At 41.5% G+C, this 16,790-nt stretch overlaps 1 protein-coding gene across 1 annotated transcript in view; it reads right to left on the bottom strand.

Moving 5' to 3' along the window:
* Window positions 1-1,354: 1,354 nt before the first annotated feature.
* The window catches only part of LOC310783937 (flotillin-2a), a 42,710-nt gene continuing 27,274 nt past the window's right edge, over window positions 1,355-16,790 (bottom strand). Inside the window, exons 5-11 of the mRNA XM_083644871.1 lie at window positions 11,671-11,789; window positions 11,465-11,578; window positions 11,210-11,329; window positions 10,882-11,096; window positions 10,087-10,270; window positions 4,651-4,800; window positions 1,355-4,521 (exon numbers count right to left, since the gene is read on the bottom strand). Of these exons, the coding sequence (XP_083500997.1) occupies window positions 4,471-4,521; window positions 4,651-4,800; window positions 10,087-10,270; window positions 10,882-11,096; window positions 11,210-11,329; window positions 11,465-11,578; window positions 11,671-11,789 (953 nt within the window). The 3' untranslated portion in view covers window positions 1,355-4,470. The remainder of the gene's footprint in view (window positions 4,522-4,650; window positions 4,801-10,086; window positions 10,271-10,881; window positions 11,097-11,209; window positions 11,330-11,464; window positions 11,579-11,670; window positions 11,790-16,790) is intronic.

Below are 16,790 nucleotides of genomic sequence, written 5' to 3'. Positions count from 1 at the left end.
TTTTCCATATGATTAGTTACCAGAAAAGGAGCAGCCGACACCAGCGTCTTTCTGAAAGTTAAAATATTTTCAGCTGGAAGCGCTGGGAGCCGGGCGCACAAAAACGCAGAAAAAAGACGCTGGGCGCTGTGCATACGCTCTCCCCCCATTGGAAACAACTGAAAAAAGACGCTGGACCTGAGGAAAAGACGCTAGGTGGACACAGGCCCTAACATGAGTTTTTTATAACATGACAGTTTTGAGCCCGTGACATTTAGAGGCTGTTGCATCATCCTACCTGTGCAGTGGGGGAGAAGAAAAGGCGAGAGAAAATGAGATCATTCTGCCCAAACAAATGTTCACTGCCTGGCTTCCCTACCAAAGCCACAGCCACACATGTGAAATCTCCCAGCATGCATTGGGCTAATACATTTCGATAATAAATAGCATCCAAATTAGCCTAAATAGATAGAAAGGTAGATAGAAATAATGTGTAATGTTACCACAACATGCAATTGTAGAACATTTCAATATTGGACAAAATAAAATCGCGAAATCCAAACACAACCCTATGTGAAACATATATATCCCTCGTAGATTTAATGTGATTTAGATAAGTGACAGCGTAATGCGGTTCTACTGTCATGTCCTATACTGTGATGTCCCTCCAATAAATTGGCCCTACTTCACATTTAGTTTTACAATAAAAACACATTTCTGCAATGACTTTACATAATGTAGGCTATATTTATGTGCATCATCCTACCTGTGCAGCAGTGGAGAGAAAACGATATCATTCTGGACAAACTTTCACCAATCTAATCTCATCATGACATAGGGGTAGGCTATTTTTTTTCTAGCCAATGCGTTTAGAACATTCTTTTCACTTTGATCTTGCTATAGTGTAGCCTATTTACATGCTTGCAGTATTTAAACTGCAGTTAGATTGGTTTGAGAAGCATAATAATATGGAATAATTGCCTATATATGGAGACAGATAGACGGGGATGAAAGGGAGGAGGGAGCAGAGCGCCTGGCTTGTCTGGCTTTACTGGATCGCTCCGTGGAATTGGAGCTTAAAAGGCAAGCTTGTGATTCGTTTACTGCACTTCCCCAATGAGCAGACTGTGCATAATTGTACGCTTAAAAGGCGTGGTTGTAATGCTTAAGGCTGCGTGTAGCGCCGACACCAAGATATCGAGTGGGCTGGTCCACGCCCACTGATCTGCGCTGGGCGCAGTTTATAGGCTGATGCAACGATAGGGGCCGTAGACTTCTCAAAATGCGGGTGCAGTGTAGCATCCTTTCAAGCTGCCAAGTCAAGGCTTCATAATTGAATATTGTGCAATGGAATACAGCGAGGCCTACATGAGGTGGTACAACATTTATTATAGGGCAGCACACAACACAGGATTATTTGAATGTCACATGAACACATGCCGAAAATGCCATGCTGCTGTATCGGGTTTCCAGTGACCAGCGCAACATGAGAAGCCCAGAGACTAATTCACAATATCATATTGACTCAGATTATAGATTGATGTTGGAGGATAGATGTACATGTTTTGGATGTAGATATGAATTAAGGCGTAGGGATACAATGTTTGGTCTAATCTCAAATGCCACTTGGAACAGAAAGCTGCCTCTACTGACAGGACAATCGAATCATTAAATCAGATTTCTTTTGGCACAACATATAGTGGCCAACATAATGAATGAAATACTCAGAAGTTCTTCTTTTAAATGCTGCTATCACATTTATAACATCTAAATACCGAATTCTGTGTTCCCGTGTACATTTACAGTACAGCAAGACACCGTTGGAATACCAAAAATTTAAAACAAAAGGTAGAAAAAGGGAAAAACACACAAAAGTGATGTACTAAGTTCACATATTCTACAGGTTGAAATGAGCAGTGTCTTTGTCCCGAATACATGACAGAATATGTCATAAAATACTTCCAAATGAATAATTGATAGTCAACAACAGGCTACGTTAAACAGATGGGAGTAAGAATGTCCTATTCTATTATCTAACCACAACAAAGGCACAGTTACTAAAACAATATCTACTTCATCAAATAAAATATAGGAGCATTACAAAATCTAATAGTAACTTGTAACAATTGTTTTTTATACTTAGTGAGATATCACAGTTTGGAAACGGTAGCTATTAATTATTCTGCAAGAGAAAGGAAACTCAAACAGTGTAACAGGTGATCTTTCTCAGGTCTGAATGACTAATTACAATCTAATTTAATTGAATCTTAGATACTTCTAATAAAATCTAGGCCACTTTCAATACTTCATTTAAAAAAATGGCAATGTTGTATTAATATCACTGCTGCTGCAGCAAGCCAGACGAGCACAACAAAGGAACTGTAGTACTCCTGTCAAAAATAGACAAGATGGGCAATTTTCCATCTGACTAGACATGTCACTAGCTTCACGTTTATGTCAAAGAAAATAAAGTTTGCCAACAGTATAACTAAGATCATTCAACATCATTGGCAAAAAACAACATTTAAGGTAACAGACTCTGAAAAGCGGTTACAGATCATTCATCCCATTAAGGTACACTCCACAAACTCCTTTACCAGAAGCAAAACACAAAAGGAAAAAATGACAGCCACAGTAAGTAGGTTGGACAGTGTGGCCAAAAAACCCCAGAGCCGACTGTATGATAACCATGAAATTTAGATTTATGCAGCTAAAATCTTATTTATGGAGGAGATGGCAGCAAAAAGCTAATCCACTTTAGAGATTTGAAATAGCGTATGTACACCAACTGCAGAGGTGAACTGGTTGATGGAGCTCAACGCTATGTCTGAAAAGCCTAACACCACATCTGACTAGAAGACTGAAAGCACAATAACACCCCATTTACAGTACACCTGTTTTTTTTAAATGGGACCTGTATCCAGATAACACAGGAATTTCCCCCAGGGGATTAATAAAGTACTCTATCTATCTATCTATCTATCTATCTATCTATCTATCTATCTATCTATATCTATCTATCTATCTATCTATCTTATCTATCTTATCTATCTGTCTATCTATCTGTCTGTCTATCTATCTATCTATCTATCTATCTATCTATCTATCTATCTATCTATCTATCATCTATCATCTATCTTATCTGGAGGATACAGGTTGCATTTAAAAACCAGGTGTAAATGGGGTGTAACTCATCTTAGTAGAAGGAAACAAAAATGAATTAAAGCTCAGATCGTGTAGTGTGTCTGTGATCTATTCATTGAGGTAATCCAGAAATGTTCAGTAAACCTGGCAGGAGTCCTGGGTCTCTATTAAGGCTAATCTTTACAGTGTATGGCTTTGTGTTATGCATTTGCTAAAGCGTACATATCTGCCCATGTGTCCACACTCAGACAGAAGTGAAGGGGAAACACCGGTGTTAGTAGTAGCTAACAGTAGCAGGCGTTATGAGGAGGACAGGGGGGCAACATTTAAACATCAATCTCTACGAAAGTGATTCACTCTTGATAGAAATCAAAAGAAAAACCAAACCACTGGCCTAAGGTTTGGGCACTTGAGTGAACAGGCATTGCACATCAGAACGAGAAGAGAGGCAATGCTATATCTCAAGGTAATAATAATCATACAAGGAGTGATTCAAATATCACTAATATTGTAACATGACTGTAAATCTTACTATCACACGGACAGTGAGTGAAGATCTAACTAGTGGTTCAGGCTAAGGTTTCCCCCTCAACCTCCCTAGGGTTAAAGCTAAAGATAAGTCCAGCCACCGTATAATAATGCTCTATGTAAAACCCAAGAGAAAAGAAAAGATGCTAGCTGGGCTCTTCGCACTCGACCAACTAATGACGGACGAAGAGCTAGCACACTGCGCTCTGCTCCCAAGGCCAATAAATGTATTAACACCTGTAAGGAAAGCACACTGGGCCCGGAGAGCAGTGTGCTCAAAACATCACTTTGAAGGCGTGAATACATTTATACAACTTGGGAGACAACATGCGGGTTTCTATTTCTCTGCGATGATTTGGGATTGTGTCCAGCACCAGTTTTTGAAGCCTGCAGCGTGTTTTTCTTCTATAAATAATGTTTCACATTGGCACATTCAAAGTGGGCCAATCCTGACTTTTTATCTCAGGATCACTAACCATGCTGTAAGCACAGACAATAGAACTCCAGCATTTAGCCCTGGGCTAACTGGTGCTGTCTGAAAAGGGGCGATGTGTATTAAAACAAGAACTAAAAAGCAAAGGAACATTACACACAGACTGGTCCTTTAGAGGTAAGGCACCAGGGTTTTTAGAAACTGATAAACCTCTTAAAAATATAAAAAAACCTCTGGATTGGTGTCAAGTGTTTCTGGTGGAAGGCAGTTATAAAGAGTGCATAATACAGAAGCAGAAGGGGTTAGAGGCTGAAACTATTTCCATGCTTGAGGCAGATACACATCAGAGGATAGGAGAGCAGAGTGCCAAGTCTCTGTCTGATTCTTCACATGGCCGCTTGGCACTGGGCCCCGACCATCTTCTGGAGCAGAGGAATCTGCAGAATCAGAGGAGAGGAGAGACGATTAGCCAATGTTGTAGTACTCGAGTCCAGGACTCGGATTCAAGTCAGAGTCCTTGAAAATCCCGGACTTATTTTGAGAACTCAGCACTATGCCACTCTCACCTTAGTGAGATCCACCCCAGTCAGGGCGTTGACAGACACGGGGAGCTCCGCTAACAGACGGTTCAGTTCTCCAGTCACACGGCTGCCGTCTCCACTCAGGATGACAATCTCATTGGTCCTGGCCAGAGGTGCAGCCACCTTGGCTGCGATCTGTTCAAAGACAGTGAGCATTTGATCTTGATTTCACGGGGGAGAGAGAAAAACACAACCTTCACAATGTCTATAACTTCAAGAATGGACAGGATTATATTGACATCAACACAAAGATAAACATATCCCATCAATGCTACTACTAAGGACTACACCGACTTTTGGGGAATTTGGCCCATATGGCATCTTACCTAATATTTGACAATTGGCACTAAAACAAATCTGTCACTGGTAGGTAGATACCTCTGTGCAGCTCACATGCTAACAATTTAGTAAACAACGTGAAGTAATTGTAGGCCAGTAGAATTATCCCAAAAATGTGAACTTGTAGCGGCTATAGGCAATGGGTGGATGGTTGGCTAATTTTAAGTACATTTTAAATTGTACTGTACATTGCTTAGGGGATTGGTAAAAGAGACAAAAAAGAATGCACTTTAAATGGCAGAAGATCTTAGTTCCGGTGAGACTTTTGTGTAACTTGTTTTGTTACGAGTGAAGTTAGCAAACGGTTGAAACGCTTTCGCTGTTGATTCATAATGGACTTCATTAATGATGAAGATTGAGATTTTGTTTTCAAAAGTTATAAATATACAGGTCATAGAATACAAACCACTACCAACTGTGGACAGTTACTTCAGACGGTTATTTACACTTTAGCATACATACTGCATACTGTATGCTAAAGTGTTAGCATACCTTAGTGTTAGCATACTGTATGCTAAAGTGTTAGCATAGGCACCCGACAAAACTATATATCAGACTCACAGAGATGATTTTGGTACCAATCCTATTTGTCAGATATCAAGTAAGGCGAAAAGTTGGCCAAACTCCAAAAAGTCAGTGTAGTCCAGAGGTGCTCCAATTATTTCCTATGAAGGGCCAAAAATGAATGTGGATGCGAGGCCGTGGGCCGTGTGAAATTACATTACCGTACATTAAAATGCATTATATTTGATAGACAATTTACATTCTAAATATAAAATAAATTTTCAAAACAATCAAAACATTATTCAAAGTTTTTATTTATTTATTATTATTAGAGTTAGAATTAGAGTTGATTGTAAAAAAAAAAGCTTAAACATTTTCAAAGGGAAAGAGACCTTTCTGACAGAAAGTGCATGCAACTCAAGGTGCGTAACCCTAACCCTAGCCCTACCCATAGAATCCATTCTCATTCAGATAGCTTGAGGTGAGGTCAAGGGACCCCTTTGAAAATGGCCATGCAAAATTTTTCCCTTGTCAAAATTTTGCCTAATAACTTTAATTGGAGTGTTATTTACCACCCTTGCCGACATGCTAGGTTGACATGGTTGGTACCAATCGAGTCCTTACGTCTTCTAGTTTCACATGGTATAAGAAGCTAGCCTAGGTAAACCCAGCCACCACGTGACCTGCTCTCTCAGTTCCCAGTCACTAGCGTCTAGACTCCGGGCCATTCACAACGATTTCTGGGGCGATTGAAAGACCCGCGCAGACCCGCAGCCACCCCGCAGCCAATGAGTGACGGCGTGACTGCCAACATCAGTCCTGCCGTGATCGGCCAATCAGAGAGTGCGTCTTTGTCAATGACGTGTAACAGCTGCAGCGGCTTAGCACTACCTAGCCGTTAGCATTTGGCCTCTCTAAAGCATAGCTCCCGAGCTAGCTACTAGCTGGCTAGCTATATGGCTATGCAACTACATGAGGAAATTCAAGTGAAAACAGCTGTTGAGGTTGAGGTCTGTTGATCAAAATAACACCTAGCGTTATCGAAATCGGATTTTAGCGGACCATACAAGCCAGGGCTTCAGAGCTGATCACCTGGACACATTTTATGGCGAAATTATCTGATAAACTTGTCTGTGCTGCTCTGTGGTGATCAGCTAATGTCTTCATAGCATTGTGATTATGATTTAATGCATTATGGAAGATAAACGCTGGTTTAACATAATTAAAATAATTCCCTACCAAACATGTAAAGTGACGCTTCTGGGCAGTAGACCATTTGGGCATAACATTATGTAATGTGACATGAGATCACCACATTTCAATAAATATAACGTTTTTGCACATTTGAATGCTGCTGGTCGTTTGTTTAATGCTGTATATATTGGATATTTAAAGCTGATACACTTTACACAATCAAATCTAACTTATTCACAGCAATACACAGTCCAGTAGTACAGTGGGCTAATTGTTTGAATTATATCGAAATATATTTGCATGGTGTAGCATGTAATGCAGATAATGTAGCTAGATACTCTGACACAGAAAGGCAGACAAGCTAGCAGCAGGGATCTTGTCACACTGATTCCAGATAAACTCCTCTGTCTAGCCAGCTATACAATATTGATCAAAATAACACCTATATCGAAATCGGATTTTAGCGGACCATACAAGCCGGGGGGGCTTCAGAGCTGATCACCTGGACACATTTTACGGCGAAATTATCTGATAAACTTGTCTGTGCAGCTCTGTGGTGATCAGCTAATGTCTTCGCATTGTGATTATGATTTAATGCATTATGGAAGATAAACGCTGGAAGGCTGGGTAGCATTAGCTGACGTCATCCAGGCTACAGTAACATTAGGCTTTATAAGCATTCATTGATTGAAGCAGAGTGCTGGTCGGTTAAGTTTCTCTGTAGTCATGTCCTCCTCTGCTCCAATCTTCGTTCGTAGTTTCTTCTGTCTCTCGTCCAGCAGCTGCAGATGTCATCATTATCCACGTTATTGATTATTATTTATAAAAAAAATCTCGTGTAAATATTTTGTGAACGCACCAATAGTTAGAGAAGGAAACCTCTCTTTGCATTTTATTTTTTAATAAAAGTAGGCTACTTGTGATATCTCACGTGGTCGATCATCATTGCAAATTTATGTGAACAGCTAGGTTTAATGACAAATATGGAATATCACCCAAGGAAATACCACGGTTTAATGCCAACAGATAAACCATACAGATTTGTTGTAATTGTGAACACATAAGGGAGCAAAGACATGGTTTTCAAGCATAACACAATGTACAACTTTTATTCAAAGACAGGATTGAAAAATATAGGTCACTTGTATTCACTTCAGTAATGTCAGGTCTCAGTCGCATTCACGCTAACCTCTTAACTTCTAGCTAGGTCAAACACACCTTAACGTTATGAGTGTGGCCGTTTTGGATTAACATTAAGTCCACGATCAAGTCTAGCATTTCGGTATATTCCTACCTCTTAACATCTAGCTAGCTAGGTTGGATCTGGAATATGATATCGGCTTGATACATTTGATTGTAGCTACTCATACAGCCGTGTGGAGCTTATCTAGCTAGGTTGCATCTGGAATATGATATCAAGCCAGTAATGTAGCTAGCTAGCGTTAAATAGGTTTATCTGTAACCACGCTGAAATGTGAGGGCATTAACGTTAATATTTCTAGCTAGGTCAAACACACCTTAACGTTATGAGTGTGGCCGTTTTGGATTAACATTAAGTCCACGATCAAGTCTAGCATTTCGGTATATTCCTACCTCTTAACATCTAGCTAGCTAGGTTGGATCTGGAATATGATATCGGCTTGATACATTTGATTGTAGCTACTCATACAGCCGTGTGGAGCTTATCTAGCTAGGTTGCATCTGGAATATGATATCAAGCCAGTAATGTAGCTAGCTAGCGTTAAATAGGTTTATCTGTAACCACGCTGAAATGTGAGGGCATTAACGTTAATATTTCTAGCTAGGTCAAACACACCTTAACGTTATGAGTGTGGCCGTTTTGGATTAACATTAAGTCCACGATCAAGTCTAGCATTTCGGTATATTCCTACCTCTTAACATCTAGCTAGCTAGGTTGGATCTGGAATATGATATCGGCTTGATACATTTGATTGTAGCTACTCATACAGCCGTGTGGAGCTTATCTAGCTAGGTTGCATCTGGAATATGATATCAAGCCAGTAATGTAGCTAGCTAGCGTTAAATAGGTTTATCTGTAACCACGCTGAAATGTGAGGGCATTAACGTTAATATTTCTAGCTAGGTCAAACACACCTTAACGTTATGAGTGTGGCCGTTTTGGATTCACATTAAGTCCACGATCAAGTCTAGCATTTCGGTATATTCCTACCTCTTAACATCTAGCTAGCTAGGTTGGATCTGGAATATGATATCAAGGCTTGATACATTTGATTGTAGCTACTCATACAGCCGTGTGGAGCTTATCTAGCTAGGTTGCATCTGGAATATGATATCAAGCCAGTAATGTCAGGTCTCAGTCGCATTCACGCTAACCTCTTAACGTCTAGCTATAGCTAGGTTACATCTGGATTATGTATAATATACAGTATAATACTACGCTCACTACGTCATGACATTCACATTAACGCCTCCAAAAATCTACTGTAGCTAGCTAGCGTTAAATAGGTTTATCTGTAACCACGCAGAAATGTGAGGGCATTAACGTTAATATTTCAATTAGGTCAAACACACCTTACCGTTATGACTGCGGCCGTTTTTGATTAACATTAGCGTTAAGTCCATGATCAAATCTAGCATTTCGGTATATTCAGTGTGTGTGTGTGAAAAGGATGTTAGCATGCTAGCATTATTAGCACAGAATGTATACAGTCCATGGTACAACGTTAGGCCTTCAAGTCCTGAGGCGAACAGCACTGGAGGATGAAGTCTGCAGTCTGGCATTCAGTGTCCAGCATAACAAGCACGCCTGTTTCCTCATCAGGTTGGCAGCAGCTGTATAGATGATGACTGTTCTTCACAGCCACAAATATCTCTCCAGATCTGCGGCCATCTGCGTGTAGACAGTTGTCCTGTTCCTCTTTCATTCCCTGACCACCGTCACGCGATGTTCTCTCTTCTTGTAGCTGGTTGTAACCATTTGCGTGCTAGCAGTACTGAAATGAAAAGTGTTAGCTCGCTTGCTAACAACAAAGGTCGCAGAGCGATGACGCCATCTGCTGCACTGCGCATGTGCTCTGTGCACAAAGCTGGTTGGATGACGGTTGCGTAATGGAGCGGTCTATCGGGGGGGGGCCAACAACCGCATGAAATCGTTTAGCACAGGCGGGGGGACCAGACCATAGTGACTGAGAACAGGTCTGAGAGCAGGTCACGTGGGGGATGGGTTTACCCAGGCTAATAAGAAGCATCACACTAGCCTTAAAAATTTGCCCGCTACAGCCTCCGAAAAACATTATAAAATAAAATTAGCCGCGTTTTTTTTTGTCACGGGGGGCGGGCCAAGTTTGGTCCGCCCCAACTTGGTCAGCCTTGAATACAGCTGTGTGTGAATATGATGCAGACCTTAGGCAGAGCCTCGAGGACCAGGGCTGTCTGGGCTGCCTCTCCATACAGCTGGTAGGCTTCAGCTTTCACCCTCATCTTCTCAGCCTCTGCCTTCCCCACAACTTCGATGGAACCGGCCTCTGCTTCACCAATGCAGCGGATCTTCTCAGCCTCTGCCTGTGCTATCAACACTTTCTTGATCCTGGTCAAGCGTTAGAGAAGCATTAGAAAGACTGATTGCTATTCATTGTTTACTTACATTCGCAGTCATCATTCATGTACGGTTCTGCAAACAAATGTGCATCTTGAAAATCATTTGGCCAGCACCGGTTCTTAAAAATAACTAAGGTATCGACCGAAATAACCCAGTAAGTAGTATTGAAACTTCACCAGTCAAACGATACCTGCATTTGATCCTTTTTGTACACAGATCTAGAAAATAAATTGAATGGTTTTTCTCAAGCATTGTATTTAGTTGTATTTAATTGGATTTAATGTGACATGATGTGCAATTGTCTATGTATGTGTGTGTATGTGACGGAGTTGAATGAATGAATTAGAAAATGAATGAATGAATGAAGTAGAAGAAAAAAAATCTGAATGAAGTACTCTATCGTTATCATATCACTTTAAGAGTACTGGTATCATAATTCTTTCAATGATACCTAACCCTACTTCCAATGCAGATGAGTGAATTTGCTTAGGAAACAAGTGAAATGATCTGACCCCATGGGAAATATCTTGTAATATTGCGATTTTAAGACTCAGAAGACTTGTTAAGATGGTTAAGGGATCTATGTGGGATCCACTCACTTATGTCCCTCAGCCAGCTGCTGCATCTTGTAGGCCTCTGCCTCGGCGGGCCTCTTGATGGTGGCGATGAGCTCCTTCTCCATGCGGGAAACTTCCTTCTCCTCGATGGTGATCTGCTTCTTCCTCTGCACCACCTCAATCTCAATCTCCTCCAGACGGATCTTCTGTTGCTCCTTGGCCGCCTGCAGCTCGTACGCCAGCTGAGCCTCTGCTTTCTGGAAAGGGATGGGAGAGGCAGCAGGTCTTTGTATAGTGCTATGATTTTACTGCATGCCTCTGTTTGACTTCTGATGTTATGTTCAATCCAAAGCAGTATTCATGCCGATACCTTTGTATTGACTTCCTGGTTGAAAGAAGCTTTCTGCATCTCTAGCTCTCGTTTGGAGTCGGCCATCTTTGTGTCGGCTTGGAACTTGACATCCATCATCTCTCTCTTACACTCTGCTTCCTGTTAAAAGGCAGTGAGCAGAGAGGCTAGTATGGTGAGGGACAGTTCAATAGTTTGCTTTTATAAGCTACATTAGCTACAACAGCAAGGTTGGTTTTCCTAGATGTTCTTATTTCCTCTTCAATGTCCTCTTACCCTGATCCCTGCATCTCTCTCTGCCTCTGCCACTCCAATGTCTGCATCCCTCTGTACTGCAGCTGTCTGAGTTTTCCCCAGCGAGCTCAGGTACTCCACTTTATCATAGACGTCCTACCAGGAAGGGGAACAGTATGGTTAGCAATGTCATTATTCAAGTGAAAACTACGCTAATGTTGCTACGAAGTTAACTTGGCATCTCCCACCTTGATGGTGAAGCTGAGGATCTCAATGCCCATGCGGCCGACATCAGGCGATGCCACCTCCCGCACCAGGGTGGCAAACCTGTCTCGGTCTTGGTAGATCTGTTCCACCGTCAGCGTGCCTGGAATAAAGAACAGAGGCTTGTGTTTTCCAATTCAAATTGTATTTCTATAGTTATTATCATAGCAACAAGTTAACTCAAAATAGAGCCTACTGATAAACAATGCCAAAATATCTGAAAATAGAAAAGCGGTAATAATCTGTGACGTAATTATACAGATAAATATTGGTTTTGCTACTCTCTATTGCCGACTGATTTAAAGTGAATCAACCTATATCCAGGTCATGATCCTGAGGCAACAGCAACAGTGGGTTGTTTGTAATAAATACAAGAAGAACTGGGTCATTAGCAGGAGCAGTGACAGCCACCACCATGGCTGAACCGACAAAGAAAAGAGCGCCACCTACAGCAACTCAAACTTTGGGGTGTGGGGGGTCACGGAAGAATGAAATGGGGTAAAATTAGCTTCCTTTCTTTTCTTTTTACATTTTGCACTACTATGGCAAAATAAATGTGTAGTTAAATGTGTAGTTAATTCAAACAAATATTACACTATCTCATGCCTTTTGGTTCTGCCCTTCATTAATGGGATTCTGGGCCAAAATATTTGACTGGTACTCCAAGGCTTACAAAATAACCCTACAGCCGGAGGCAGAACTCGCCATCTTCGGCTGCTCTGAGTCCTCTCTGAACTTCCCTACGTCTGTGCAACAATCTCTGACACTGGGGACAACTGTCGCCAAAATACTTATTCTGAAGGAGTGGAAGTCCTCCTCTTTGCCTTCTTTTCGGGTGTGGCTGATGGATATGATCTCTGTTCTACAGATGGAGAGACTCAGGTCCCTGAGAACCAACAAGCTTAAAAGGTTCTCAAATATCTCGGACCCATTTTTGACCTACTTTGACGAGGTTAAGAATGATAAGTGACTGGGGTTGGGGATGATGGATGGCTCGCCCGGTTGGTATCCCATGGACCCCTTAGGCGGGATCCCAGGTACACGATGGGCCCCATCTTCCCCCTGGCCTTAAAATAGCGTTTAACGCCAGGCCAAGCACTATTTAGTGGGCGTGGTCAACGCAGCCCCTATTTTCCCCTCGTCGCTACACCCGGCGTTAACCACTTAACCACGCCTTTTAAGCGTATAATTATGCACAACTCTGGTCATTGATGAACTGCAATTACGCAATGACATTCTTCCTTTCGAAGCTCCGATCCACTCGATCCATGTCCGGGTTTTGGCTGCATGCTGTCATCTCTTCATGCCAATTTGGATACCTCAGCACATCACAGATCATAGCCTGAATAAAACAATTCAACCTACACCCAGGCAAATACAGATCTGTTCAGCAGGGCTGATGCGGTCCCTCCCTGTAGCCTACAATATAGAACGTTAACTATCGGTGACATTCCTGATAGCACTATCGGTGACATCCTGACTATGCCCCTATAGAATCATTGTGCCAGTGGTTTGATCAAATAAATAACTGGATGTGCCAGAATTTCCTACAGCTAAACAAAGACAAAACTGAGGTGATCGTCTTTGGCCCCAAAGAACAAAGGCTTAAAATCACTGTACGCCTTGAGTCTCTATCCCTGAAGCCTAAGGATCAAGTCAAAAATCTTGGAGTTATTATTGATTCCGATCTCAACTTTAACTCCCACATTAAGTCAATTAGAAAATCTGCTTTTTATCATCTTAAAAATATAGCAAGAATTAGGGGATACATGTCCAGACAGGATCTAGAAAAACTAATTCACGCCTTCATTTATAGTAGGTTAGACTACTGCAATAGCCTTTTTTCTGGTCTCTCCAAAAAAGAACTTAGGCAACTTCAACTCATTCAGAATGCTGCTGCTAGAGTTCTAACGAAGACTAAGAAAGCTGATCATATCACTCCAGTTCTTAAGTCCTTACACTGGTTGCCAGTGTGTCAGAGAATAGATTTTAAAATACTGTTATTAGTCTATAAATCACTTAATGGCCTAGGCCCAAAATACATAGCTGAATTGCTCCCACGCTACGAACCGTCTAGAACTCTTAGGTCAACAGGGTCCAGCTTATTAACTGTCCCTAGGATCAAATCAAATCACGGGAAGGCTGCATTTACCCACTATGCTTCTGCTAGCTGGAACAAATTGCCTGAAGACCTCAGATCTGCCCCAACCTTACTTACTTTTAAAAATAGACTAAAGACTTTTATGTTTACCGTCGCTTTTAACTCATTGAGTGCCAGCCACTTTTGGAGAACGGACGCTCCCAGTGCCAGAGTTTCAGAGCGTTTTCAGTGATTTCTCGAGGCCCACAGAATATTGTGTGATATTACTATGTAAACACTGAACACGCACAAAGAACGATGAGACTCTATTCTATCATCTGCAAAAAAAAGTTTATTGATCCCATTTTCCGTTCTTTAGTTATGAGCCGGAGAAGATAGCTTGATTCATCCAAAAACAGCAATTTTTTTCTAGAAGCTGAGATAATTGGCCTTTTGTGAAATTAATCATTTCAAGCACATCACTGACTCTGAAGCTAATCTTTTCTAATGTAGTCACACCTCAAAAATAATTTCCTTCAATAAAACAGTTTAGGCCAGGGAATTTTGTTTGGCAGAATAATATTTTTAGCTACAACCAGCAGCGCTGGCCCCTGCGTGCGCTGCTGGTTGCAGCTTCTTGCTGGTTTTGATTTGCTGCTGGTGGGTATCGGATATTCTGGCTTGCGTTTGTCAATCCTGTCCTGCTGCCTGGGTCTGTCTGGGTGTTGCGTGCTGCTCTGCGTGCCCCCCCCCCCCCCCCCGCCCCGCCCCGCCTCGCCTCAACTGCACACTCCTCCTCCTGTCTGTGGTGGCTCTCTGCTGAGTTTGCTGTGCGCACAGTGAAGGGTGCGGAACAGCCAGGCTTTTTTACAGCGTTCCGCTGTGTTTGTCACCGGCAACGATGCTTCCAGTTGAGAATAATAACAACTCCACGGTGTGGATGTGCAGATGTGCTGTCGCAACCGACACGGAGCGGCTCAATTGTGGGAGCAGATTGGCTGCTGCAGGCACAGCTGCAGTAACGTGCTTCAGCATATCGATGCATACGGATGCGATGCGATTTCCGTTTCCATAACGACTTCTTCTTTGTTTTTTCCTTGCCTTTCTGTTATGTGGAGAGCACTGTCGCCACCTAAGGGTTCTGTAAAATAGGTTATAGACCTCCAATAGCTACAATAGTTGTACCAGAGATGTATCAGGGATTGATCCACGTCCCACCGTCAAAAAACGCAATTGACGACAACCGTCGTCATTGGCACTCTACGTCAGTATTTGAATTGACGACAGCTGTCGTCATTGGCATTCAATGAGTTAACTGCTGACAGCTACTATGCAAACCCAATGAGTCCTCTATAAGTTTTAGCTCTTTCTGCAACTGCTGCGCCTGTTGCTTATTGCACTTTTTATACTCTTTTTTTTAAGTTTTGTTGTGATGCTTTTAAATGTCCATTTTATTTCTTCTTTTCGTTTATTTTCCTGTCAACCATTTTATGTGCTTAATGAAGTTGCTTAATGCACTTTTTAGACTTTTTTTTTTTTTTTTTTTTTAAGTTTTGTTGTGATGCTTTTAAATGTCCATTTTACTCTCTTCTTTTCTTTTCCTGTCAACCATTTTATGTGAAGCACTTTGAATTGCCTCTGTGTATGAAATGTGCTATACAAATAAACTTGACTTGACTTGACTAGCATCCAATTCCATGATCTTTATGTTGTAAACACATAACTTTCACAATAGTGAACAAGCACCCCCACTCGGCTCATTCAGGACAGGCTTAGTTTTATAACTTGTAGGCTACCTGCTGCTCCTGCACATCACAGCACAGGCTAAATGATGCGACATAAATATAGCCTACATTATGTAAAGTCATGGCATAAATGTGTTTTTATTGGAAAAAGTACATGTCACGTAGCCTAAGCTAAGTCTTGTTGGAGCGGACATCACAGTACACCTGTGTTACTCATCTATATCACATTGTATTTGCGATTGGATATATATGCCACCTGGATTACATGTATGTTTCACATAGGGTTGTGTTTTGATATTTATGTTTTATTTTGTCCAATATTGAAATGTTCTAGAATTGCATGTTGTGTTAACATAACTATTATTTCCATCTACCACTTAGCCTACTTAGGCTGATTTGGTTGCTATTTCTTGTCAAAATGTATTAGCCTCTATGCATGCTGGGAGATTTCACATGTGTGTCTGTGTGTGACTTTGGTAGGGGAGCCGGCGCAGTGAATAAGGCCTGGTTTTGAAAACCGCTAAGCGCTAAATTAACACCAGGGGGGAAGATAGCGTTAGGCCGGTATTTAAGGCCAAAACGCCCATTCTGGCCTATTCTGGCCTATTCTGGCACTGAGCCACGCCTCTTCGGCGTAAAGCACACTTCGAGGCCTAAAAACATGATGCTATCTTCCTGAGGCAGGCGCAAAGCGTGTTTTTTTGCATTTAACGCCAGTTTAGCGCCTAAGGCCAGGGGGAAGATAGGGCCCGATATCTCTTATAAACACATAAGCACCTTATGCGGCCGATAGCACGATGTTGTATTGTTGAATGTCAATGATGTATGTTTTTTTTTGTTTTTTTCTCCTGTCTGAGCCTGTTTGTCTTGTTTGTATATTGTTCTATAAAAAAATTGAAAATATATATATATAAAAAATAAATAATCAAACAAATATTGCTATGTATACTTGAGATTATTGGGCCTCTGTAACCAATACAGTTTTAGAAGGACACATTAAAAAAAAAACTCCACTTTCTCCATGTGCTCTGCTCAATCATAGATTCAGGGAAATGCATATTTTTTCATAATTTATTGTAATGCGCTCATAGCAACTTGTGAAAGAATGCTGTCAAACAGCTCGTCTGTTAGCCCCATCTTTCTTTTGCAGTGCTGTTGGTCAGAATCATTGGTCAGACTGTTACACAGGAAGAACTGGATATTGCGGTCGGTAAAATTAGCATAAATGGGCCTCAGCATTGAGTTCCGGTTATTCAGGTATTGAAACGTGCTTGCTTCA

The sequence above is a fragment of the Poromitra crassiceps genome (genome assembly GCF_964638095.1).
Source record: "Poromitra crassiceps genome assembly, chromosome: 1".
Lineage (NCBI taxonomy): Eukaryota > Metazoa > Chordata > Actinopteri > Beryciformes > Melamphaidae > Poromitra > Poromitra crassiceps.
This window is presented reverse-complemented; position numbering and strand designations above follow the sequence as displayed.